Consider the following 24,408-nt stretch of genomic DNA (forward strand, 5'->3'; position numbering starts at 1 on the left):
TGTGAAGGACCATATTTAACTGACTTGTAACCTGAAACCAGTCCCTCCTCCAGCATTAAATACATACCTGGAAAAGACACTCGCGTTTCAAAGAAGGACTTAAGGGACCTAGACTGTAGAGAGATTCAGCTGTAGAAACACCTTGTTTCCAAGTACCTACCACTGGGCTTTCCTATAATATGTTGAGCTGCTTCTTTAAATTACCACCTTTAAGATGAGGTTAAAGTATGCATGTTCGTTTTAAGATGCAGAATGGTTCAAAACCACTGTAGTTTAATGGACCTCTGTGACCTATCGTTCACAGTGGGATTTCGGGGTGATGAAATCAAGGCTTCCAAAAGGAGATAAGCAGAATTTTGTTGATGAAGATAGGATTTTGACCTGAGAAGAAAAGCGTCTTGTAATAGTGTAGGACTAATACTTTTTAATCTGAGTACATCTATGATTTTTAGCCTCTTTCTTTAAGACGTGTCATCTCTTTTATCACTCGGAGGCTGGTAGCCATGTATACTCTATATTTAGGCGAAAAAAAAAAAACAGTAAAGCATTTTGAAACATGATAGGCTTAAGTTTGACAGAAGGAAGACTCCTCTGATAGGAAAATTACCCAGGCTATACATTTCATCCACACAGGGCACTCAGAATATAATGAGGGGATCTTCCCGTTGAAGAAATACCAAACCTAGGAAAAAAACATCAGGACACATTTAGAAATTACCACGGACAAACCTCACTGCGGTCCTTACTGCAAACCGAATGCACCCGTACAGATGTAAGTTCTACTACATCGGAACTGAGGTCTCTGTGAGTGTAGTCTCCTTGTTCATACCGTCTTGAAAGTCAGTACTTTGCACAGAAACATATTAATTGGAACACCATTTGTTCACTAAGACCCATATTCCTTCTTCACCGCCATAATACCTCTCTTTTAGAGAAGTTGGCCTTCCCTTTATCAAGCCCCAGAGCAGACTATAAATTTGAAATAAATTAAGGCAGACAGGAGTTTGCCTGAATGAAAGAAGTTTTTTTAATCCAACCTAAATCAGGGCTTGAAATCTTTTACTTTTCGGTATGTAGTTTATTATCGTCTGTTGCTTCCAGTGGAATCTGAGTTGTAATTAGTTTGACAACATAGGTGTGATATTTTACAGAATGCAATCACTGCCCCTGTATTTAATTAAATGAACCCTATAAAACCGGGGTTTTAGCCCGGGGCGTAATTTATAGAAGGCTGAATTGAAAACTGCATTAGTATACTGGGGTCGTTTGCACATGGAATAGAAATCGAGGTGATCCTGATGTGCAGATCCTCAGAAACCAGCTGTCTTCCCATAAATAGAAACGTATTGTCTAATTCAGAGAGATTATGCTATGTCTTTTCCAGATAGATCTTAAGATACCGCGAAATGCTTATAATTATGTTGTAGGGAACTTTGAAAGCTTTCTGGCTCCTGTTTTGAAAGGTAATTTTTAAAAAGCGTATGACAGTAGTTTCACCAGTGGAATTTCTAGGTAGACCGTGAAAACCAAGAGTCTTTCTAGGTCGTGAGCTTAATTACCGTTCCAGCGTGTGTAGATTTCGCCTTCCTCGGCCAGATCCAACCTCTCATTAGATGCCACGATGAAATGCTACCCACAGTGCATTTCATCTGACCATTTCTTAAGTGGCTTGCACATCCTGTGGCCTCATTTTTCCCCAAGAAATTCTTCCAAGTGGTATCCCATCAGCCAAGAGGGGAACAAGTCTCCCTGAGTAACCTCAGAAAATACTTGGTGAATGAGTGAAAGATGGACAGCTGGGTTATCCACGAAATGTACCCCCATGTGGAAAAACCTACCAGCTTTGCGTTCGTTCTCAGGACCGTGGAAAACATACCCACGGGCACCTCATGCAAAGAGCCGGAGCCATGCTACCCAGGCTTAAATGCAACCGGGAGGGAATCCTTCCGTGCTCTCGGCATCTTGTCCCTGGAGATCGTATGTTAAAGGACCTCTTGAAGGTCCCTTAGTGTCCTGTCACTTTTGCAGCAGTGATGTTTGCCCTGAGAGAAAGGAATTGGATTTTCACCCTAATGGCACCTACATCCCAGGGGACCATCCAGAGCCTTAGGTGAATAACTTAAGCGTTTAATTTATAATTTATAAATTATAGCGTTTAATTTATAATAAAGTTTATCAGCGTTTTTTCTCCCCAAACATTCCATTTACTTGGTTTCAGAGCTGCATAGACTGTTTTAAAGGCAATCTGCTCAATTGGGCGAGTTAATGATATTTAATTTGACTGGGCCAAACGTCACGGGATGAACATTGCGCCTGTAATTGCAGCCATCATCACCGCCGTCTTGTGTAATGTACATGTAATGCTAGTCCCGGGAATAAAGGTTGTCATTCTCGGTTGGCTGACGGCATGCACCGGACTCATCACCTCGCTAAGTCTCTCAGTGATGTGATTCCAAGATGACAGGGTAATAAGCGTTATGTGCACAAGGTAATTGCAAACAAATTTGGCCGCAAAAATGGATTGTCTAGGAGAGTAAGTTCCTGCCTTGTCTCATCGTCTTTTAAGAGAATGTAATGATGCCTAAAATACCTTGTCAAGAAGCTTGTGTGGCAGGGGTCAAGTCGTCCTGTAAGATCTCTCCGTTGCACCGCCCGCTCCAGAGAATCCCAAACTGCGGACTGAAAATATCAATATGTATGTCGGTAGCTCAGGAACGTTCGGGCTGGGAACTTCCCTGAAAAATCAAGAAGCCTCTCAGTATACAAATGCCTCTTAAGACTACCTAACTAGGCTGCATTTTGCTTCTTTGATTTGCAGACTCTTTTCTCCTGGGAAAATGTGACTATTCTGGGGTAGGATCCCCATGAGCACGGGTGTCTTAGTAAATTCTTACGATGTGCATGCTAGGCTGTAAAGTAGATTATCTCATTAAACTTTATAATAACCCTAAGAGGCATGACACTATAATCACATTTATTTTGCACATGAGGAAACCGAGACTCAGAGGGAAATAAATTGTCCAAAGCGACGGTCCGGATCCTAACCCCGGTCTGATTCCACAGTTTGAGCCCCTGGGCACCGCAGCCCTGAGCCGTAAGAAAGGAGCGGGTCCCCTGGCTTGTGGAGCGGCATATTTGAACTGTGTTTGATTAACATATACGGGGCACCGGGCTCCTGAAATTGTTGCCTCAGCTTCAGTGGTCAGAACTGCCTTTCTGTGGGACCCAGCCGTGAGCGGGGGTGACGATCTGGCGGGGGATGAGAGGACGCTTCACAGTCGCCAACCAAGTTCCTGGCCTCCCTTGGGATTCGCCCCCTCCTCTTTCTCTGCATCTTAGGCCCTAGGGATGTTACGGGTGCTGTTGCATCAATGCCGTTTAATAATACCCAAAGTCAGAGAGATTTGGAAAAGCTTGCCTGCGTTTGTAATCGTGTGCGCCCAGACACAGGGCAGCTGTTTGCCCCCGAGAATCTTCTTAGCTTAGACGGATGCAGACAAGTCCATCCTTTAATTTTTGTAGGTACCATTAGACTGATGCAGACAAGTCCATCCTTTAATTTTTGTAGGTACCATTTAAGCATCTGCTTAGTGGTTCTCGCATTGGTTTAGACACCTGTACAAGAAAGCAATAGTTGCCATCACTTTTCTGTTAAAAAAAAAAATAAGAAGCAGCTGAGTAAAATACACTCCTAATCAGAAAAGCATTTTCACCCACTGTTTCATACACATCAGAGGAATGTCTGTAGGAACAAATACTACACGCCTGTCTAACGTTACAGGACATCTGTGCAATATCTATACCTATTGGGGTGTTCGGGGCTGCAGGGAGTTAAAATACAAGTGAAAAGGGCCTCAGGTATGAGGACTGTGTTATCAAATATGACAAGAAGTTTGGGGTTAAGAGCTTCTAAGCTTGGTCGGTTCATTTGCTCAATGATAATCATCAAGAGACCCCACTTCTCTATTTTTCTGCCCTGCATCCCTTAGTGTGTTCACCTGGCCTCAGAGACCCGGCACCATGTCTAAGCAAAAGGAACCAGACCTCCACAATGGGCTAAAGCCAATTAAACCCACATCTCAAGTCTCCCCCAGAGGGAATGCTCTCTGATCTGGTGGAAAGGAAACAAAGTCCAAGCTCTTTCAGCAGAGAGGAAGCAGGAGGAACAAGGAGGGACGCTTTTTATCAGGCAGCTGACCTTTCCGCTGAGGTATTTGCAAGACCTAATTATGTGGCTAAAACGTAAAGGCTCCTAGGATGGATTTTTTTGTTGTTTTTTAAGACACAGTCGGAAGGCTCCCTTAGGAGAAAGTCCCATGCTCATTCCTGCTTGGCCAAAGGCCAACTTGCAGACCCATTCAAAAGTCTTACTGTGAGTTCACCGTGGGTACAACTACCTTTAGCGCAAGCCATCCCCAGCGTGGCGAGCTGGCACTGGCCAAACCGATATCTCCTCAGGGTGCTGTCTACGGCATTCGTTTAATCCAGGGAGAAATTTACTATGGCATCATAAATTCGTAGATGATTTGACTCCCGGTGTCATGCATTAATGGAAAATACGGCTCAGACAGTTCGGCCCTGGCGCGAATTTCACAGCACTCCAACTTGGGCTTCATTCCCCCGCCCTCACCTCATCCCCAAGCCCTCAGAGTTCTAGGCTCTGAGCAGGGAAGGGGTCGAGGTGCTCAACTGGTCTGCAAAGCTAGGAAGAATTCCTTCATGTCCTTTCATTCTGTCCTCCATGGAGGAGGAACGAAGACGGCCGTGGTGTTAAATCCTGGTGTTTCCACTCCTCCAGGGTGAGGATGGTAAGAGCTGGATGGTTCAGCCATTCACTTATTTACCGGTGCACCTGAGTCGTTTTGCAGCCCACAGTTGCTGCTCTGTTTGACTCCCTCATGAGGATAGTAAATTACTTAAGTGGACTGAATCCAAAGCATTAATAATCTCCACTGGCGATTCATTTGGGCTTCATTACAAGCAAAGAATCCGACATCTCTTCCTCAACCCAGCAGTTGTTTGCAAGGCACTCCAACCTAGAGTTCTTGTCCCTGTAGGGCCAGAGTGAAAGGGCTTAGGGGAAAAAAAAAAAAAAACAGAAAAACTGCTGCATAATCGGTATTCATGTTCTGCTTGGCAAAGAGAAACCGAAGTGCTCTACCTCGGGACAGACCTAATCGTCAGTGTGCTTTGAAGTACACGATGCTAAGGTGGGGCATGTAGCTGCCAGACTAGAAAAGGTTCGGTGTTGGTTTTGGCATTTACAGATAAATGACATGAGTTTGTCAGTGGTGCAGAGAAGATGTGAGAAGCCAGGGAACTTCTACAAACATATATTCTGCAGAATATGTTTCCTATACCATCATTTTCTATTTGCCTTTAAGCAGTATACATACCACTTGGGGGATGGTATCAAAATATTTCAGAGCCTGATAACTGTCATGTGAGTGCAATCATTAGACATCACCTAGCTATCGGAACACAATGTCGTAGTCCTTTGCTGTGGGGAATGGGACGGGGAGGGTAAATAGTTGAGCTTCCATGTTGCTTGGAATAACTTCATTTTCTAGACATAAGGTTCTGGCTTCTATTTCCTCTCGTGTAAGCTGTTCTAAAGACAGCCGTGTTCAGTTAGTTCAGATTCTGTCGTTGGAAAGAATCCTGGATGCAGCGTCCGAAGTTCTGACCCATCAGTCACTCGCAAGGTCATCGTACGCAGTTTATTTGTGGCTATAAGGGGAGAGGGATGCACGTACTTCTGGTCTTGCCGGCTTCCCATGACTGTGATGACGGACGTGTTAAGAGGCGTCTTCATTTAAGTCACGTGGTAGACAGTGGGCACTCGGTAAGTGTAGACATTGAGGTTGCAGCAGTAGCAAAGGACTGTGTGCACAGTGGGAAACAACACAGCAGTTAAGCTAGCTGCTGTTTCCCGAACATGGGCCAAAATGTCAGGTCATTTGAGTTCCTCCTTGATACTTGCCATATCTACCTGTGACCTGTATTATCACTTACTTAATATTCTCATTGACTTTTTAAGGAAAAGCAAAGGCATTCATTTAAGAAGGAAATGTCATATCGCTCCCATGAAAGGGAAACTAATCTCACCTGACAGGAACTGGGAACATACACACCATTAAAACAGAACAATATGATTAATTTCCAGTTAGCTAGTATGGCCCGATAAAGGCTTTGAGCCTGAGGCTGCTCTTTTCTCTCCCAGGCAAGATGAGGAGGGGATGAAATTGTGTTAAAGACACTCCAGTGGGAAGCCACGCCTTCCCCGCCGTGAGATTTATTATTTCATGCCCGATCTGCACACCTCCAAACTTACCCCCTTCCCACCAGGCATTCCTGGGGAAACCTGAAACACAGCAGTGAAGTCCTCGGACACCCGCACGTTTTCCTTTTAGCTGCTTACACACGAAAACCGTCTTTCCGGCTTCTGCTTAATTATAATCCTCTCCCCATCTACTGTTTTCCGACAGGTTAACGGCAAAGACTTATCCAGAGCAACTCATGACCAGGCTGTGGAAGCCTTCAAGACAGCTAAGGAGCCCATCGTGGTCCAGGTGTTGAGGCGAACGCCACGGACCAAAATGTTCACGCCTCCGTCAGAGTCACAGACGGTGGACACGGGAACCCAAACGGACATCACCTTTGAGCACATCATGGCTCTTACCAAGATGTCCTCGCCCACCCCACCTGTGCTGGATCCCTATCTCTTGCCCGAGGAGTAAGTCACATGGTGATGAATCTTAGATGTGTTAAGTGTGGTACAGAGAAGTTGGTTTCTTCCCTTCCGTGTGGTGAAAAAAAATGAATACATCTTAACAGTTTTCCCCCAAGTTGCCCACGTTTCACTTTATTGTTTATATAGGCAATAAATTGAATCCTGCTCAAAACCACTCCGACATCTTAATTACTTTGTTATAACCCTGGAGCGGAGTTATTCAAATTATATTCGAAGAACAAAATGACTTACAAATGTCATAAAAGTTGTTTCCGAATAAAATTTAATCACCGCAAATGGCAGTGGCAAGGTTTGGTAGTTCTCACTAGAGGGAATGCTGATGGTTGTTTTAAAGAGACAACAAAGCAAGTTGTGAGTGTAAAGAGAGCCCAGGAGGTTGTGCCTTCTGCTTTCTTGGGTCTCATTTCAAACCTGGATCCATGGAGTAAATTCACACATGCCTCATATAAGCACTGCAGTTACCGATTAAATAACAGCTGTGATCCAATGCATCACGTAAATTACTTTACACACGACTCTCCTCTTACCTTACTTACTGCCAGAGATATCAGGTAGTTCAGAGGCTCCGAGTTGGACAAAGCCTAATCTCTAGCTGTGTAACTTGGGTAGTTTATTTCCCTGGGCCTTATTTTCCTTCTATTAAAATGGGATGATAATCATAGTACCCATCTCGTAGGATTGTTGAAGGATTAAATGAACTAATGCGTGGCAGGTTCTCAGCGTGGCATACGGTAAGTGCTGGATAAACGATAGTGGCGATCGCTGGTAATTGAGTGATTGATGTAAAATATATAGGGACAAAAATGAAGAGCAAGAAATTTTCTCAGGTGGACAAGTGGCTTAAAAGATGTCCATTTTAAGGTGGCTTTTCGGATGTGATTTTGCACATCTCTGGACAAGGTGTCCACTGCCCCTTCTTAGCCTCTCTGGTTGATGTTAAGAGTCCCTCCTCCCATCTTGCTGCTGGTTCGGATCATTGCCTTGATGCCTTATTTCAAAGGGCATCTCCACCTCTCCTAGGGAGATCCCCTGAGCGATACCTGTTGGATTCCTATCAGTAACTCAGTAGCTGGAGTGAGCACACGTTTCCTGTTGTTCTACTAGATTCCAGACAGAGGCTGGCCTCTCATCCCGTGGTTCTGACGGTTAGCTGTCATCAGAACCCAGGGCTAATTCCCCAGGCGTGACAAGGTGAATTGGGCGGCGGGCAGCGTGTAAAGGTAGAGGAGGAGGTACCCCGCCGCCCCCGATCCCGTCTGATACTCGGAGTGCACAAGGCAGTATGCAGAGAACTGTCACCTCACCCATTTCTCACGACTGCCCCTTCTGTGCGGCGAGGAACTGCAGAGTCAGCAGTGGTACTCCATGAAAGTTGGCAGCTGGATGGAAAGGCAGGTCTGTCCCACCTCAACGTCCAGATCTTAACCACAGTACTCCATAGCATGCCAGTTGCTAGGAAACAACTGGATGATTCACTGACTACAGTCATTCAAATCAGTTGTTTGACGTTGAAGACCCAAACTGCCTTTCATATTGATGAGGCCTTTAAGGCTACCCCTGACTCTCGATGTTGAGCCGTCACAGTGACAGGCTTTTTAGAAGCTAAGCCCTTAATTTCCTCTTAAGTCCAGTTAACGTGACATGACTCTTCCCCCAAGGGGCAATTTGAGAAATGTCAGAAGAGTGCAGAGGTCAGTGCTCTCCTGGTTCTGGCTGCGAGGTCAGAGGACAGCAGGAGTGTGCATCAGGGCTGAATGGGGGAGCGGGGGGGGGGGGGTTACCTTGACGCTTGAAAGCCCAGGCCTTCCAGCAGGGTCCTCAGTACCAACAGCCCCTTAAGTGCAGGCAGCGTATTTGCCTGATGGGTGCAGAAAATTGAAAGCCAGCCCTCGTTTGAATGACCGCTCATGTCTGGTCTGTTGTTTCAAAACTAAGTGCCTGGGTGAGAAGACCAGAGCCCACTGATTGCTCTGTTGACCTTTGAGAAGGCGGAGGTTTGGGTCCCCAGCCAACAATCAGGCTGAAGCTCTCCATCCGCATCTGACACCTTTCAGAGCCACAGACCTGACTGAGCATGTTGTAATTCCCGCTGCCTTTGGTCCTAGAGGTTCCATTAGTGGTGTTTCCAAAGAGGTGGTGGGCTCTGTGAATTGTGCTGTACACACGTTAACCTAGAGAAATGCAAGCTTCCGTTCTCCTAGGCGTGTGTACCTATGCGGGTCTGCATATATACACACATGCATTATATGTGTGCATGTATGCACGTGTTCTGCATACGTACACATGTATACCGGGTGATGTCAAATGTATTTCTTGTTGCGAGACAATCAAAAAGGTTTGAAAAGGGCTTCCCTGGTGGCGCAGTGGTTGAGAGTCCGCCTGCCGATGCAGGGGACGCGGGTTCGTGCGCTGGTCCGGGAGGATCCCACATGCCGCGGAGCGGCTGGGCCCATGAGCCATGGCCGCTGAGCCTGCGCGTCCGGAGCCTGTGCTCCGCAACGGGAGAGGCCACAGCAGTGAGAGGCCCGCGTACCACAAAAAAAAAAAAAAAAAAAAGGTTTGAAAAGAGACCGTCCTAGATGACAGCATAGCAGTTTCAGTTTCACAGCCCTTTGAACCTATCTCAGAGGCTGGCACATGTCTTTAGGTGTTGCCTGAAGTGAAGCTTTTTTCTCCCCAGAGATAAAATCTAAGAATGAAGCCATGAGCAGTAAATAAGAGTTTGTCTCCCACCTAGAGACTGAGTTAGAAATTGGTCACGTTGACTCACATGACTCGTGGGCCAGGCAGTGATCACTGCAAGCCACAAAGCCAGTCCCTCTCTCACCGAGCATCTTTTTTCTTTAACAAGTTTTTTTATGGCAGTATAGTTGATTTACAATGTTGTGTTAATTTCTGCTGTACAGCAGTGATTCATTATGCATATAGATATACATTCTTTTTTATATTCTTTTCCATTATGGTTTAATCATAGGATATTGAATATAGTTCCCTGTGCTGTATAGAGTGGGACCTTGTTGTTGACCCATTCTCTGTATACTAGCTTACGTGTGTTTACCCCAATCTCCCACTCCATCCCTCGCCCTCAACCTGCATCTAAACTCCTTCTTGTGGAGGAAATGGGCTTTGGAGAAGATGGTGGAAATATCGTGAGGGAGGTCCTGACTGTGCCGGGAAACGCAACCAGAGAGAAGTGAACTGAGTGAGAACCTCAGCCTCTGAGAACAGCCCCTGTGGCACTGATGGGCCTTGTGATGGGGTGATGGGAACAGATACTTAGAACTGCAGCAGGGCCTTAGTGATCTTTCATCCTTTTTCAGGCATCCCTCGGCCCATGAATACTACAATCCAAACGACTACATTGAAGGCATCCATCAGGAGATGGAGAGAGAGGAGCTGGAGCTGGAGGTAAGAAGCACGTCCCTGGCTCGTCTCAATAGTCGCTGTGAAGGCTAATACGTCTCTGTCAGCATGCATTGAGATGACGGATGCTCATGGAATGTCCGCCTCTCGTGGATTTCTTTTAGAAGAACCACGTTCCGTGGGTCGAGGCCTCCCTGGAACACTGCTTTGCAAGAAGAAGGGCTATTTAATAACCTTTATAGGACAACACTGCTTTTTGATGATCATTGTGACAAAGCAGAGGTCTTTAAAAAGCTATCAAATATCTCAGGAGCTAGATTTTTGGAGTAGGATGTCGACTTTGTAAATCTTTGATATTTCGTTAACTTTATAGCAATGGGTTCTTTAGTTCCGTCTTACTTTCTAACACCTTCGAGAATCTGATGGAAGCTGTGGTCTCTCCCTGGAAAAGTGCTCCCGTCTCTAAGAGTTTGCATGTGATATCTGGAGGGTCACTGAGCTGCCACAATATCTGCCGCGTGTGGCCCACTCTGCCTTACAGTTGTTTTCTTATATCTGATACACCAGAACCACTGTCTGCTTTCTCTTTCCCTTTAACTTAATACAACTCCCTTAAACTAAGGTAAAATTTTTTTTCTTTTTTGAATTTTATTTTTTTTTGATACAGCGGGTTCTTATTAGTTATCTGTTTCATACATATTAGTGTATATATGTCAATCCCAATCTCCCAATTCATCCCCTCACCACCCCTGTCCCCCCCGCCCCCCCCGCTTTCCCCAACGTGGTGTCCATACATCTGTTCTCTACATCTGTGTCTCTATTTCTGCCCCGCAAACCGGTTCATCTGTACCAGTTTTCTAGATTCCACGTATATGCGTTAATATACGATATCTGTTTTTCTCTTTCTGACTTACTTCACTCTGCGTGACAGTCTCTGGGTCCATCCACGTCTCTACAAATGACCCAACTGCCTTCCTTTTTAGGGCTAATATTCCATTGTATATATGTACCACATCTTCTTTATCCATTCGTCTGTCGATATTTAGGTTGCTTCCTTGACCTGGCTATTGTAAATAGTGCAGCAGTGAACATTGGGGTGCATGTGTCTTTTGAATTATGGGTTTTTCTGGGTATATGCCCAGTAGTCGGATTCCCTTTTCTCCACACCCTCTCCGGCATTTGTTTGTAGATTTTCTGATGATGCCCATTCTAACCACTGTGAGGTGATACCTCATTGTCACTTTGATTTGCATTTCTCTGATAATTAGTGATGTTGAGCATCTTTTCATGTGCCTCTTGGCCATCTGTATGTCTTCTTTGGAGAAATGTCTGTTTAGGTCTTCTGCCCATTTTTGGATTGGGTTGTAAACGAAGGAGAATTTTAAAGGAAATGCTGTATCACTAGCTCAGTCAGAAAATCAGCATCCCTTGACATGCATAGAAGGTGCCGTCCAATAAATACAGCGGACACGAGGCAGTGTTACTAAATCCTGGTGCTTGTCACTGGTACCCGCCCAGGGCTGGCTGCCTGGGGCCCTTTCTCTCCACTGCCTCCTGCTGCCTTTCTCTCTAAGGAGATGGGCTAGTATCACAGAAGTGGTAAGACTAGCCCAAACTGAGGCTTTCTTGCTAAAGGAAGTAACTTTCTCCACGTGAACTATGAGAGCATCTTGCTTTTGGTGGGAGGAGGCCACTCTGAAACGCCTCCCTAGAGCCTTGTTATTCAAAGTGTGGCGCAAAGACTGGGACAGCGGCATGTGGGGGATTGTGAGAAATACAGAATCTGGGCCCTCAGACGTACAGAGTCAGAAGCTGCATTTTACCAAGATCCCCAGGTGTTTCGGTGCACAAGTCCCAGGGGCCTTGACCTGGAGGCCCCAGGCACAGGCAGAGAAGCCCAGGCTTCCGTTTGCCCTCGTCCTGAGTCACACGATCGAGGCTTTGTGTTTTTCCTTCACTGTGGTGGGAAGCTGTGCCTCCGAGCCTCGAATACCACCCACACCACCGGGCAGAGTGAAGTCCCATGGACTGAGATGACTAAGCCCCTCACGGACATTCAAGACGCTGCTCAGACTTCTTCCTGTTGTTAAATAGAAAGCACAAAGAGAGTCTACGTGCACGCTTACATTCACTTCTGCTCGCCTGCGTTTACTGAGCATCTGTTACACTGACTATCCTTTTTGGTGCTAGAAAGGCAAAATCAGCAAGTCATCACCCTGCCTGCCCTTCGGGAGGCCATAGTCCCTTTGGGTCATCAGCCATTAGCTTAGACGTGAGCTTTGCGTCGAGAAAACCAAACTGTGGCCATTCTCCATCTACAGCTCCTTTGAGGAGTTATCGCGAAGTACCATGAGTCCATAACAGGCAGGAAGGCTGCTTTTACGTTTGGACTTTCGTTTAGAGCCGCTTGGATGTCACCAGGTTATTTCTGTTAACTAAGTGAACCCGGTGGTTTTGGATGAGCGGCGCGTCCCGAGTTCTGAGGTCAAGATTCAGGTAGGTTCTCTCCGTGGCCCCTCCCCAGGAGGGAATCTCCAGGAGAGGACAGTGTGTATACTTCCAGGAAGGCTCTGTTGCAGGGGCGTGTCTTTGGAACGTCACCCGGTCAGTTCGAGAAGGTTAATGAACAGCAGCACGGCCAAGAGCTGGCATTCCTAAAGCAGACCCAGTTTTCTGGGGGAACGGCGTGTACCGTCATCGCCGCTTCCTCGCGAGATTTCTTAGAGCCGTCAACAGTGTGTCCCTGCTAGGTCCCATCAGCCTGTTGGGTCCCCCCACCCAGGCTTGCTGTGAGTAAGGGGGCCAATCTCAGCCCACCACCGCTCCTCGTGTTAAGTTGAAGTAGATCAACATCTGCCCCTTTCGAAAAGTAACCCGTTCCATGGATGTTATATAGGAGGAAAATATATGAGTGTTTGGGGATATTATGGAAGAGAATGCACAGAGAAAAACAGATGTTCTCTCTTTTAAAGCACACAAAACGATCCTATTTAGGTAAGTGTCAAATCCCGGTTATCGTGAAACTGCGTAGCATAAGAGGATTACACCCCAGTATACCCAAGGGTTGAGCCGCCAAATAATTACCCGTAAATTTTCAGGTACTGAACACCTGCTCTGGATCTTGCTGTAGGTAATTAAGATGGAAAAATAGACGTCTGAAGAAGGCTTTTCTTTTTCCTTCGTCTATTGTTTTAATTTCCCAGTTGATTCCTCTGTAGCATCCTAGCCGGGCTGTGAAGCTGCCGTCACCTGTGCTGTGTCTTGATGATGTCATTTTGAAACCAGAAAGGAGAAGAAAGCTATGCTCTCACCAGGGAGACTAAAATGATCTCCCAACCTGGTTGCATAGTGTAAGGTCATAAGATCTCAAGGGAAGCGAGACCGTCCTGGAGGTAATGCAGGCTGTCCCGGCCAACCTCTGCTCTTTTCTTTAGCCTTTAAGGCATAGCACCAGGGCTCCTCCGGGGAACCTTCCCTGGTCGGCCCTACCCTCACGGAGTCAGCTTCCTCACCACCCTCCCGATTTCCTCAGCACTTGACCATTCTTTCTCCTGCCACCTGCAGTCAGAACCTGCCCTGCCCCCTGCTCTTATTTTATGCCCCCAGATCCTGGCCCGGCTCAGTGTGGCTCATCTCCAGTGAAGCTTCCGTACGGCTCTGGCTAAAGCACCCCTCCCCCAGTAGGGCCATTTCCTACTTAGACTCCTTGTGCTCAGACAGCGCCTGGCAGGGGGGTAGGCACCCAAGAAACATCTGTTGAATAAAGGAATAAATGCCTTGTGACCCAATCTCACATGTCAGGACCTTGAAGGCAAGTGCAGTCTTCCTAGAGACATCTCTACGTCCCCGACAGTGCCACGCATGAAGTGTGGAGATGATTTCAAGAAATATGAACAAGCAGTTCTGGATCGATAAGGTCTTAGAGTTATGCTTCAGTAACCAGTCTTCCTAGAGGTGCAAAAGCCATCGAAATTAGTCTCTGGGACGCCCTCTGATTAAAGTGGCTGTCGTTGAAACAGAAAGCTTGAATCAACCAAGGTGGAATGGCCCCCGTACTTTACTCAGTTGAGCTATCGTTTCAATTTCATCTAAAATGTCAGGCTTAGCTGTTCATTTTTATCCAGCCGTCCATCTAGACCGGTAAGCAACAGGACACCAGTGGTGGGGGAGGTGTAATCCAGATAATGGTAATCCATTATTCATACGAGTTTGATTAATGGTCTTCTTTGCCATCTTATCTCCATCATCACAGACAGATATGTATTGATGCCCTCTGTGCTTTCCATGATGTACTCAATTGTGGAAGGTTCTGCGTCTAGCTTGGAGTGAGAATGAAATGTTGAGAATTTACTAACCACTCAATAAGTTGGAGGAACAGCAGTTTCCACCGAGCCCCAAGATATCGTCTCTGGGGATAAGACGGTAGAAGAGCCGAGAAGTTTCAGAGAAGTGAAGTGACTTTCCTAGGGCAGCCTGGCTTGCTAATGGCAGAGCCAAGTTTATTTTCCATTTGGATCTTTAGTCTGCCTTGGAATCTCAAAAGCTAATTCAGTTTTATTGAGCGCCTACCATGCACGGTATATAAGGCTAGACGCTGCTTTTAGTGCACAATTCAACTACTACTGCGTTACTGTAATTAATCTTCTTTATGAGCAGCCAAGGTAAAACCTAAATCTATACAGATCCCAAGACGGTATCGGCTCTTAACAGTGTTGTATTTCCAGAGCTTCTGAAAACCTCTTATGGTTCACTCTTTGCTTAACTATTAGCAACCAGGCTCTTCTCTATGATGTGCAACCACCCCCTGGAAATGCAGTGACCACAACTAAGTCATAGTGGGGGTTTTTTGGTGTTTTTTTTGGTTTGTCTTGTTTTTTTCTTTTTTCCTGTCAAGAGATTAACCATGTTTAATTCTGGGTGATTAGAATATAAATAATCATTCCCTTCTTTGCACTTTTCTGAATTTAATTTTTTCTACTTTAAAATCTTTAATTTAAAAAAGTTTTTATTTTATATTAGAGTACAGTCGATTAACAATGTTGTATTAGTTTCAGGTAGACACAGCAAAGGGATTCAGTTATACAGATACATGTGTCTATTCTTTTTCAAATTCTTTTCCCATTTAGGTAATTACAGAATACTGACCCAAGTTCTCTGTGCTATACAGTAGCTCCTTGTTGGTTATCTGTTTTAAATATAGCAGTGGATACGTGTCAATCCCAGACTCCCACTCTATCCCTCCCCCGCACGTCTTCCCCCGGTAACCGTAAGTTCATTCTCTAAATCTGTGAGGCGGTTTCTGTTTTGTAAAGAAGTTCATTTGTATCATTCTTTTTAGATTCCGCATATGATATTTGTCTTTCTCCGTCTGACTTACATCACTTAGTATGATAATCTCCAGGTCCATCCACATTGCTGCAAATGGCATTATTTCATTCTTTTTAACGGCTGAGTGATATTCCATTGTGTATATGTACTGCACCTTCTTTATCCATTGATCTGTCGATGGACATTTAGGGTTGCTTCCGTGTCTTGGCTATTGTAAACAGCCGTGCAGTGAACACTGGGGTGCATGTATCTTTTTGAACCATGTTATTCTCTGGATATATGCCCAGGAGTGGGATTGCTGGATCATACGGTAGCTCTCTTTTTAGTTTTTTAAGGAACCTCCATACTGTTCTCCATAGGGGCTGCACCAATTTACATTACCACCAACAGTGTAGGAGGGTTCCCTTTTCTCCACACCCTCTCCAGCATTCACTGCTCTTAGGCTTTTTGATGATGGCCATTCGGACTGGTGTGAGGTAACATCTCATTGTAGTTTTGATTGCATTTCTCTAATTAGTGATGTTGAGCATCTTTTCATGCGCCTCTTGGCCATCTGTATGTCTCCTTTGGAGAAACGTCTATTTAGGTCTTCTGCCCATTTTTTGATTCGGTTGCTTGTTTTTTTTGATATTGAGTCACATGAGCTGTTTGTAAATTTTGGAGATTAACGCCTTGTCAGTCGCATCGTTTGCAGATATTTTTTCCCATTCTGTGGGTTGTCGTTTCGTTTTGTTTATGGTTTCCTTTGATGTGCAAACGCTTCTGAGCTTAATTAGGTCCCATTTGCTTATTTTTGTTTTTATTTCCATTACTCGAGGAGACAGATCAAAAAGGATCTTGCTGCAATTTATGGCAAAGAGTGTTCTGTCCATGTTTTCCTCTAAGAGTTTATAGTATCTGGTCTTACATTTAGGTCTTTAATCCATTTTGAGTATGGTGTTGGAGAGTGTTCTAGTTCTTTTACATGTAGCTGTCCAGTTTCACCAGCACCGTTTATTGAAGAGATTGTCTTTTCTCCAGTGTATAGTCTTGCCTCCTTTGTCACACAATTATTGACCATAGGTGTGTGGGTTTATCTCTGGGCTCTCTATCCTGTTCCATTGAGCTAGATTTCTGTTTTTGTGCCAGTACCATCCTGTTTTGATGACTGTAGCTTTGAAGTATAGTCTGAAGTCAGGGAGCCTGGTTCCTCCAGCTCCAGTTTTCTTTCTCAAGATTTCTTTGGCTATTCAGGGTTTTTTGTGCCTCCATACAAATTTTAGGATTTTTTGTTCTAGTTCTGTGAAAAGTGCCTTTGGTAGTTTGACAGGGATTGCACTGAATCTGTAGATTGCCTTGGGTGGTATAGTCATTTTCACAATATTGACTCTTCCAATCCAAGAACATGCTATATCTTTCCATCTGTGTGTCATCTTCGATTTCTTTCATCGGTGACATAGTTTCCAGTGTACAGGTCTTTTGCCTCCTTAGGTAGGTTTCTTCCTAGGTAGTTTATTCTTTTTGATGCGATGGTAAATGGGATTGTTTCTTTAATTAGTCTTTCTGATCTTTCATTGTCAGTGTATAGAAATGCAACAGATTGCTGTGTATTAATTTTGTATCCTGCAATTTTACCAAACTCATTAATGAGCTCTAGTGGTTTTCTGGTGGCAACTTTAGGATGTCGTATGTATAGTGTCATGTCATCTGCAAACAAGTGTCAGTTTTACTTCTTCTTTTCCAATTTGGATTCCTTTTATTTCCTTTTCTTCTCTGACTGCCATGGCTAGGACTTCCGAAACTATGCTGAACAAAAGTGGTGAGAGTGGACATCCTTGTCTTGTTCCTGATCTTAGAGGAAATGCTTTCAGTTTTCCACCACTGAGAATGATGTTTGCTGTGGGTTTGTCACATACGGCCTTTATTATGTTGAGGTATGTTTCCTCTGTGTCCACTTTCTGGAGAGTTTTTATCGTAAGTGGGTATTGAACTTTGTCAAAAGCTTTTTCTGCATTGCTTGAGATGATCGTGTGGTTTATATTCTTCAGTTTGTTGATGTGGTGTATCACACCGATTGATTTGTGGATGTTGAAGAATCCTTGCGTCCCTGGGATAAATCCCACTTGCTCATGGTGTATGATCCTTTTAATGTTTTGGTGGATGGGGATTGCTAATATTTTGTTGAGGATTTTTGCACCTGGGTTCATCTGTGATATTGGCCTGTAATTTTCTTTTTTTGTGTGTGGTATCTTTGTCTGGTTTTGGTATCAGAGTGATGGTGGCCTCATAGAGTGGGTTTGGGAGTGTTCCTTCCTCTGCACGTTTTTGGAACAGTTTCAGCAGGGTAGCTGTTAAGTCTTCTCTAAATGTTTGAGAGACTTTGCCTCTGAAGCCATCTGGTCCTGGACTTCTGTTTGTTGGAAGATTTTTAATCACAGTTCCAATTTCACTACTTGTGTGATTAGTCTGTTCATGTTTTCCATTTCTTCCTAGTTCAGTCTTAGAAGGTTGTACCTTCCGAAGAATTTGTCCATTTTTTTCCAAGTTGTCCATTTTATTGGCATATGGTTGCTTGTAGCAGTCTCTGATGATCCTTTGTATTTCTGTGGTGGGTGTCAGTTGTAACTTCTTTTTCATTTGTAATTTTATTGATCTGAGCCCTCTGTTTTTTTTTCTTGATGAGTCTGGCTAGAAGTTTATCCATTTTGTTTGTCTTTTTAAAGAACCGGCTTTTAGTTTCATTGATCTTTGCTATTGTTTTCTTCATCTCTATTTCATTTATTTCTGCTCTGATCTGTATGATATCTTTCCTTCTACGAACTTTGGGTCCTGTTTGTTCTTCTTTCTCTAGTTGCTTTAGGTGTGAGCTTAGGTTGTTTATTTGAGATCCTTCTTGTTTGCTGAGGTGAGATTGTATTGCTATAAAGTACACTCTCAGAATTGCTTTTTCTGCATCCCATAGGTTTTGGATCATTGTGCTTTCATTTTCATTTGTCTCCAGGTATTTTTTGATTTCCTCTTTGATCTCTTCAGGGATCCAGTGGTTGTGGAGTAGCATATTGTTGTTTAGCCTCCACGTGTTTAGTGTTCCACAGTTTTTTTTCTTGTAGTTGATTTCTAGTCTCATAGTGTTGTCATCGGAAAAGGTGCTTGATGATGATTTCAGTTTTCTTAAATGTACTGAGGCTCGCTTTGTTGGCCCAGCATGTGATCAGTCCTGGAAAATGTTCCATGGGCACTTGTGAAGAATGTGCATTCTGCTGCTTTTGGATGGAATGCTCTGTAAATATCAGTTAAGTCCACCCGGTCTGATGTGTCATGTAAGGCCTGTGTTTCCTGATTGATTTTGTGTCTGGATGATCTGTCCATTGGTGAAAGTGGGGTGTTAAAGTCCCCCACTGTGATTGTGTTACTTCCGATTTCTCCTTTTATGGCTGTTACAATTTCCCTTATATATTGAGGTGCTCCTATGTTGGGTGCATATATATAGTTACAATTGTTATATCTTCTTTTTGGATTGATCCCTTGATCATTGTGTCGTATCCTTCTTTGTCTCTTGTAACGGTCTTTATTTTAAGTCTATTTTGTCTGATATGAGTATTGCTACTCCAGCTTTCTTTGGATTTCCATTTGCACGGAATACCTTTTAGCATCCCCTCACTTTCAGTCTGTACCTGTCCCTCGATCTGAAGTGGGTGTCTTATAGATAGCAATATATCCAGGTCTTGTTTTTATATCCATTCAGTGAGCCTGTGTCTTTTGGTTGGAGCACTTAATCCATTTATGTTTAAAGTAATTATCGATATGTATGTTCCTATTGCCATTTTGTTAACTGTTTTGGATTTGTTTTTGTGAGTCTTTTTTCTTCCCTTCCTCTTTTCTTCTCTTGTGATTGGATGACTAACGTTAGTGTTGTGTTTGGATTCCTTTGTCTTTTGTGTGTGTGTGTCTATTGTAGATTTTCAGTTTGCAGTTTCCATTATGTTTTTTTTTTTTTTTTTTTTTTTTTTTTTTTTTTGCTGTACGCAGGCCTCTCACTGCTGTGGCCTCTCCCATTGCGGAGCACAGGCTCTGGACGCGCAGGCTCAGCGGCCATGGCTCACGGGGCCAGCCGCTCCGCGGCATGTGGGATCTTCCCGGACCGGGACATGAACCCATGTCCCCTGCATTGGCAGGCGGACTCCCAACCACTTGCGCCACCAGGGAAGCCCTCCATGAGGTTTTGATACAGCAGTATATATATATATATATATATATATATATATATATATATATATATATATATATATATATATATATATATATATATATATAAGATTGCTTTACATTGCTGGTCTTTTCATTTCAAATGCATTTCCAATCTCCTGCATTTGTGCTCTCCTCTTCTTACCATTGCTGGTTTTGATATCATATTTGTGTGTGGATGATTTCCTACGTTTACTGTATGTTTGCCTTTACCGAAGAGCTTTTCTATTCATAATTTTGTTTCTAGTTGTAGCCTTTCCTTTTCTACCGAGAGAAGTTGCTTTAGCATTTGTTGTAAAGCTGGTCTGGTGGTGCTGAATTCTCTTAGCTTTTGCTTGTCTGTAAAGCTTTTGATTTCTCCATCAAATCTGAATGAGAGCCTTGATGGGTAGAATATTCTTGGTTGTCGGGTCTTCCCTTTCATCACTTTAAATATATTGTGCCACTCCCTTCTGGCCTGCAGAATTTCTGCTGAGAAATCAGCTGATACCGTTATGGGAATTCCCTCGTGTGTTATTTGTTGCTTTTCCCTTGTCGCTTTTAATATCTTTTTCTATGTCTTTAATTTTTGTCCGTTTGATTGCTGTGTGTCTCGGTGTTTTCCTCCTTGGGTTTATCCTGCCTGGACTTGGGTGACTGCACTTCCTGGACTTGGGTGACTATTTCCTTTCCCATGTTAGGGAAGTTTTCAGCTATTAATGCTTCCAGTATTTCCTCAGGTCCTTTCTCTCTCCTCCTTCCAGGACCCCTGTAATGTGAATGTTGGTGTGTTCATTGTTGTCCCAGAGGTCTCTGAGACTGTCTTCATTTCTTTTCGTTCTTTTTCCTTCTGTTCCGTGGCAGTGATTTCCATCATTCTGTCTTCCAGTTCACCTATCCATTCTTCTGCATCAGTTATTATGCTATTTGTTCCTTCTAGTGTATTTTTCATTTCAGTTACTGTATTGTTCATCTCGGTTTGTTTGTTCTGTAGTTCTTCAAGGTCTTTGTTAAACATTTCTTGCATCTTCTTGATCTGTGCCTCCATTCTTTTTCTGAGATCTTGGATCATCTGTACTATCGTTACTCTAAATTCTTCTTCGGGTAGATTGCCTATCTCCAGTTCACTAGGTTGTTCTTCTGGGGTTTTATCTTGTTCCTTCATATGGGACATATTCCTCTGCCATCTCATTTTGTCTAACTTTCTGTGATTGCGGTTTCCGTTCCAGGCTGCAGGGTTGTAGTTTTTCTTGCTTCTGCTGTCTGCCCCCTGGGGGAGGAGGCTGTCTGAGAGGCTTGTGCAGGCTTCCCAGTGGGAGGCAGTGGTTCCTGCCCACTGGTGCGTGGAACTGGGTCTTGTCCTTCTGGCGGGTAGCTATGGCCATGACAAGGGGTGTGCCTACAGGGCTGTAGGCTCAGGAAGACTTTATGCAGGCTGTCTGCTGATGGGTGGGGCTGTGTTCCTGCCCTGCTGGTTGTTTAGCCTGAGGCATCCCAGCACTGGAGCCTGCAGGCTGTTGGGTAGGGCCAGGACTTGGTAAGAAAATGGCAGCCTCCAGGAGGGCTCACGCCAATGAGTACTCCTCAGAACTGCCGCCGCCAGTGTCTTTGTACCCTCAGTGAGCCACAGCCAATGCCCGTCTCTGCAGGAGACCCTCCAATACTAGCAGGTAGGTCTTGCCCAGAGTCTTATGAAGTCACTGCTTTTTTCCCTGGCTCCTAGTACACACAGGACCCTGTGTGTGCCCTCCAAGAGTGGACTTTCCGTTTCCTACTGTCCTGTGGAATTCCTGCAATCAAACCCTGCCAGACTCTCTGAGGGCTCCTTCCTCTTGTAACCAGACCCCCAGGCTGAGGAGCCTGATGTAGGACTCAGAATTTTCACTCCTGTGGGAGAACTTCTGTGGTGTGATTATTTTCCAGCCTGTGAGTCACCCCCCGCCCCCGGTGGGTGTGGGATTTGATTTTATAGCAGTTGCACCCCCTCCTACCATCTTGTTGTGCTTCTTTGTCTTTGGATGTAGTATATCTCTTTTTGGTAGCTTCCAGGGGTTTTTTGGTCCATGGTTGTTGAGCAGTTAGTTGTGATTTGTTTTTCGTAGGAAGCCGTGAGCTGACATCCTTCCACTCCACTGTCTTGTCTCTGTCCTCGTGCGGGTTGTAAGTGACACTCTTCCAACTTCTGTTTAGAGTTCCCAAGAAGATCCAGGTAACAAAAGGAAGTACTATAGCCCATGCTATCTTAACATCATTCTCAACTACATACCTAGAGTAAACCCCAGAGTAACACCCTGTGCTTTGTTTGCTTGCTTGTTTTATACATTTATTTATTTATTTGTTTTTGGCTGCGTTGGGTCTTTGTTGCCGCACGCGGGCTTTCTCTAGTTGCCGCGAGCGGAGGCTGCTCTTCATTGCCGTGCGTGGGCTTCTCATTGCGGTGGCTTCTCGTTGCGGAGCACGGGCTCTAGGAGCGCGGGCTTCGGTGGTTGTGGCTCACGGCCTTAGTTGCTCCGCGGCACGTGGCATCTTCCCAGACCAGGGCTTGAACCCGTGTCCCGTGCATTGGCAGGCACATTCTTAACCACTGCGCCACCAGGGAAGTTCCCCTGTGCTTTATTATTACTGAAAATGTGCTTTACCAGCATCTGTTTATCCAGTACGAACCAGACCACTTCCAAGATAGAAAGCGGCTCCTAGAGGACTGCCCTTAAAGTAGAATTGCGCTCCCCTTCTTGAGTCTGGTTTAAAGGATCAAGTGCTAAAGCTGTGCTTGGCAGCCAGCTGGAATTGGGGTGGGGCGTGGGGCTTGGACGTCCTCAGGCGAGTGTTTCAGATTGGAGTTGGCTCCTCCCACGCACTGCCCTGACACACAGCACATGCCTCAGGCCGCAGCCAGGCCCGGGCTTCTCTTCCGCAGCAAGGACGCAAATTGGCCTTTGCAGTTTTTAAGTCAAGTCCATCCAAAGTGAGAATGTGAGTGTCCCCGTGACAGCCTGTCCTGGGAAATCTTGCGGTGGGATTTAAAGGCTCAGTGCACTGCTGGGCCGTTTATCATTCGGCGAGAGTGAGGAAGCATTGTTTTTCAGAACATCAGTGACTGCAAACAGACCTGGTAATCAGAACCTCTTCTCTACCAGGCAGAAATGTCATGTTTCACCAACACGTGTTGTACGTAACATAAGTCCAAACAGCATTTATGGGGAATCTATGACTAATTTTCGAACCACATGTGGGGTTAATGGCAGCATAGAAAAAGGGTTTAAGTAAGGAAGAGCGTAAGATGCTGTTCTTGATTAATTATCAGTGATTCAGGTGAAAATACTTTAAAGTAACAAATGTTTTAGGATCTCTTCCGTGCCAACCTGCTGTTTTGTTCTAAGAAAGTTGTCTCTTGTTATAATAGTAGTTCTTCCAATGTCTGTCAATCGAAATATTGACAAAAAATAGAGTGGGAGTGCTTTTCAAGTTAGGTTTTGATTAAAAGCCTATTGATTGTAGATAGCAGACCGCACACAGTTTGGGGACTAGGCCAAATGCATGAAATCTTTTTTTACGTGTCGGACCTTCATCTGTCACATTCCCTATGAGTCTTCCTTTTTCCTACTTGACTACTCCTAGTACGTCATGCTGTTTTTTCACCAAGACATCAGTTCCAGACTTTTCACTTTCCCCGAGTTCTTAAATGGAGCCCTCGATCCTACACGTGTATTACAGAGCCGTGCTTCTCAGACTCTCGGCGGTGAAAGACCGGGGGCACCAGGTTAGCCGGTTGGCTTAAGTTTTAACATGTCACTGACCAATACGTGATTCTACCATGAGTGACTCCATGGCTCACCCCTTGCCACTTCAGCTCAATAGTACCTGATGCGGTCTTACGCCGTGGTCAGTGAGACAAGTCTGCTAATCCTATCCTTGGCTATCATGACAGCGTCCGAGTGCTATAAAATTTCTAAACACTGCCCTCATTTTCCGCACCTACCTCGCCGTGACCTTGAAGCAAACTTTGAGTCATAGTAGAATGAAGCCCAGTGGAGCTCTGGTATCTTTTGACCTTTCTTAAGAGCTGTTCGCCTTGGTGGCCAGTCATTCAGTGAAAACTATAACCTGTAGTATCACTTTTATTCTGGGAAAAGTCATAGCACAATGTTTATTATCTTTCTAAGTTTTCTTCTTTCAGCCTCTCCAGTTACCCTTCTCTCTGCTTTGGTTGCACGTGAACTTGTTCCAGAGCCAGCTGGCTTCCACCTTGAAGCCAGGGCTCTGTGGCAGCAGTGGGGCTGCAGCGGTGCATGTAGAGCCAATCGAGTAATCAGGAAATTCCCCGGATTTATGCTGCCTCTTAGGAAGCGTCGAAACGGAGAAGGTCTTCCCTTTTGCCTGTACCCAGATGAGGTGTATGTAACCTGAGACAGAGGCTTGGGCGTGCGTTTGAAACATGAGGATGCTGTGGGCCTGGTATATTTGCGGTATGCAACTGGGTTATTCCAAAGTACCTGGAAAGAACGTGCCCTCGTGGTTAAACTCGTGCTACCTCTGAACAACGAGAAACGAAATTTCCATCCAGCTCAACTAAATTATCAGAAATTAGTGGGATTTCATTTAAGGGAAACGTGCCAGGTTGCTAAAGCTATAATGAGGAAGTCATTGAAGTAATTCACATGTCAATATTCAGAAAATAAAATTATCTTATTGGGGGGCACGGGAAATACACGCACTCGGCTGCCGCAAACAATGGCTGTGACTTGCGGCAAGAAGCTGCC

General features: G+C 44.8%; 1 protein-coding gene across 1 annotated transcript in view; it reads left to right on the forward strand.

Moving 5' to 3' along the window:
- PDZRN3 (PDZ domain containing ring finger 3) overlaps window positions 1-24,408 on the forward strand; it is a 248,479-nt gene that overhangs the window by 214,203 nt on the left and 9,868 nt on the right. Inside the window, exons 4-5 of the mRNA XM_032647901.1 lie at window positions 6,489-6,736; window positions 10,075-10,162. Of these exons, the coding sequence (XP_032503792.1) occupies window positions 6,489-6,736; window positions 10,075-10,162 (336 nt within the window). The remainder of the gene's footprint in view (window positions 1-6,488; window positions 6,737-10,074; window positions 10,163-24,408) is intronic.

Source organism: Phocoena sinus, chromosome 11 (assembly GCF_008692025.1).
Source record: "Phocoena sinus isolate mPhoSin1 chromosome 11, mPhoSin1.pri, whole genome shotgun sequence".
Taxonomy (NCBI): domain Eukaryota; kingdom Metazoa; phylum Chordata; class Mammalia; order Artiodactyla; family Phocoenidae; genus Phocoena; species Phocoena sinus.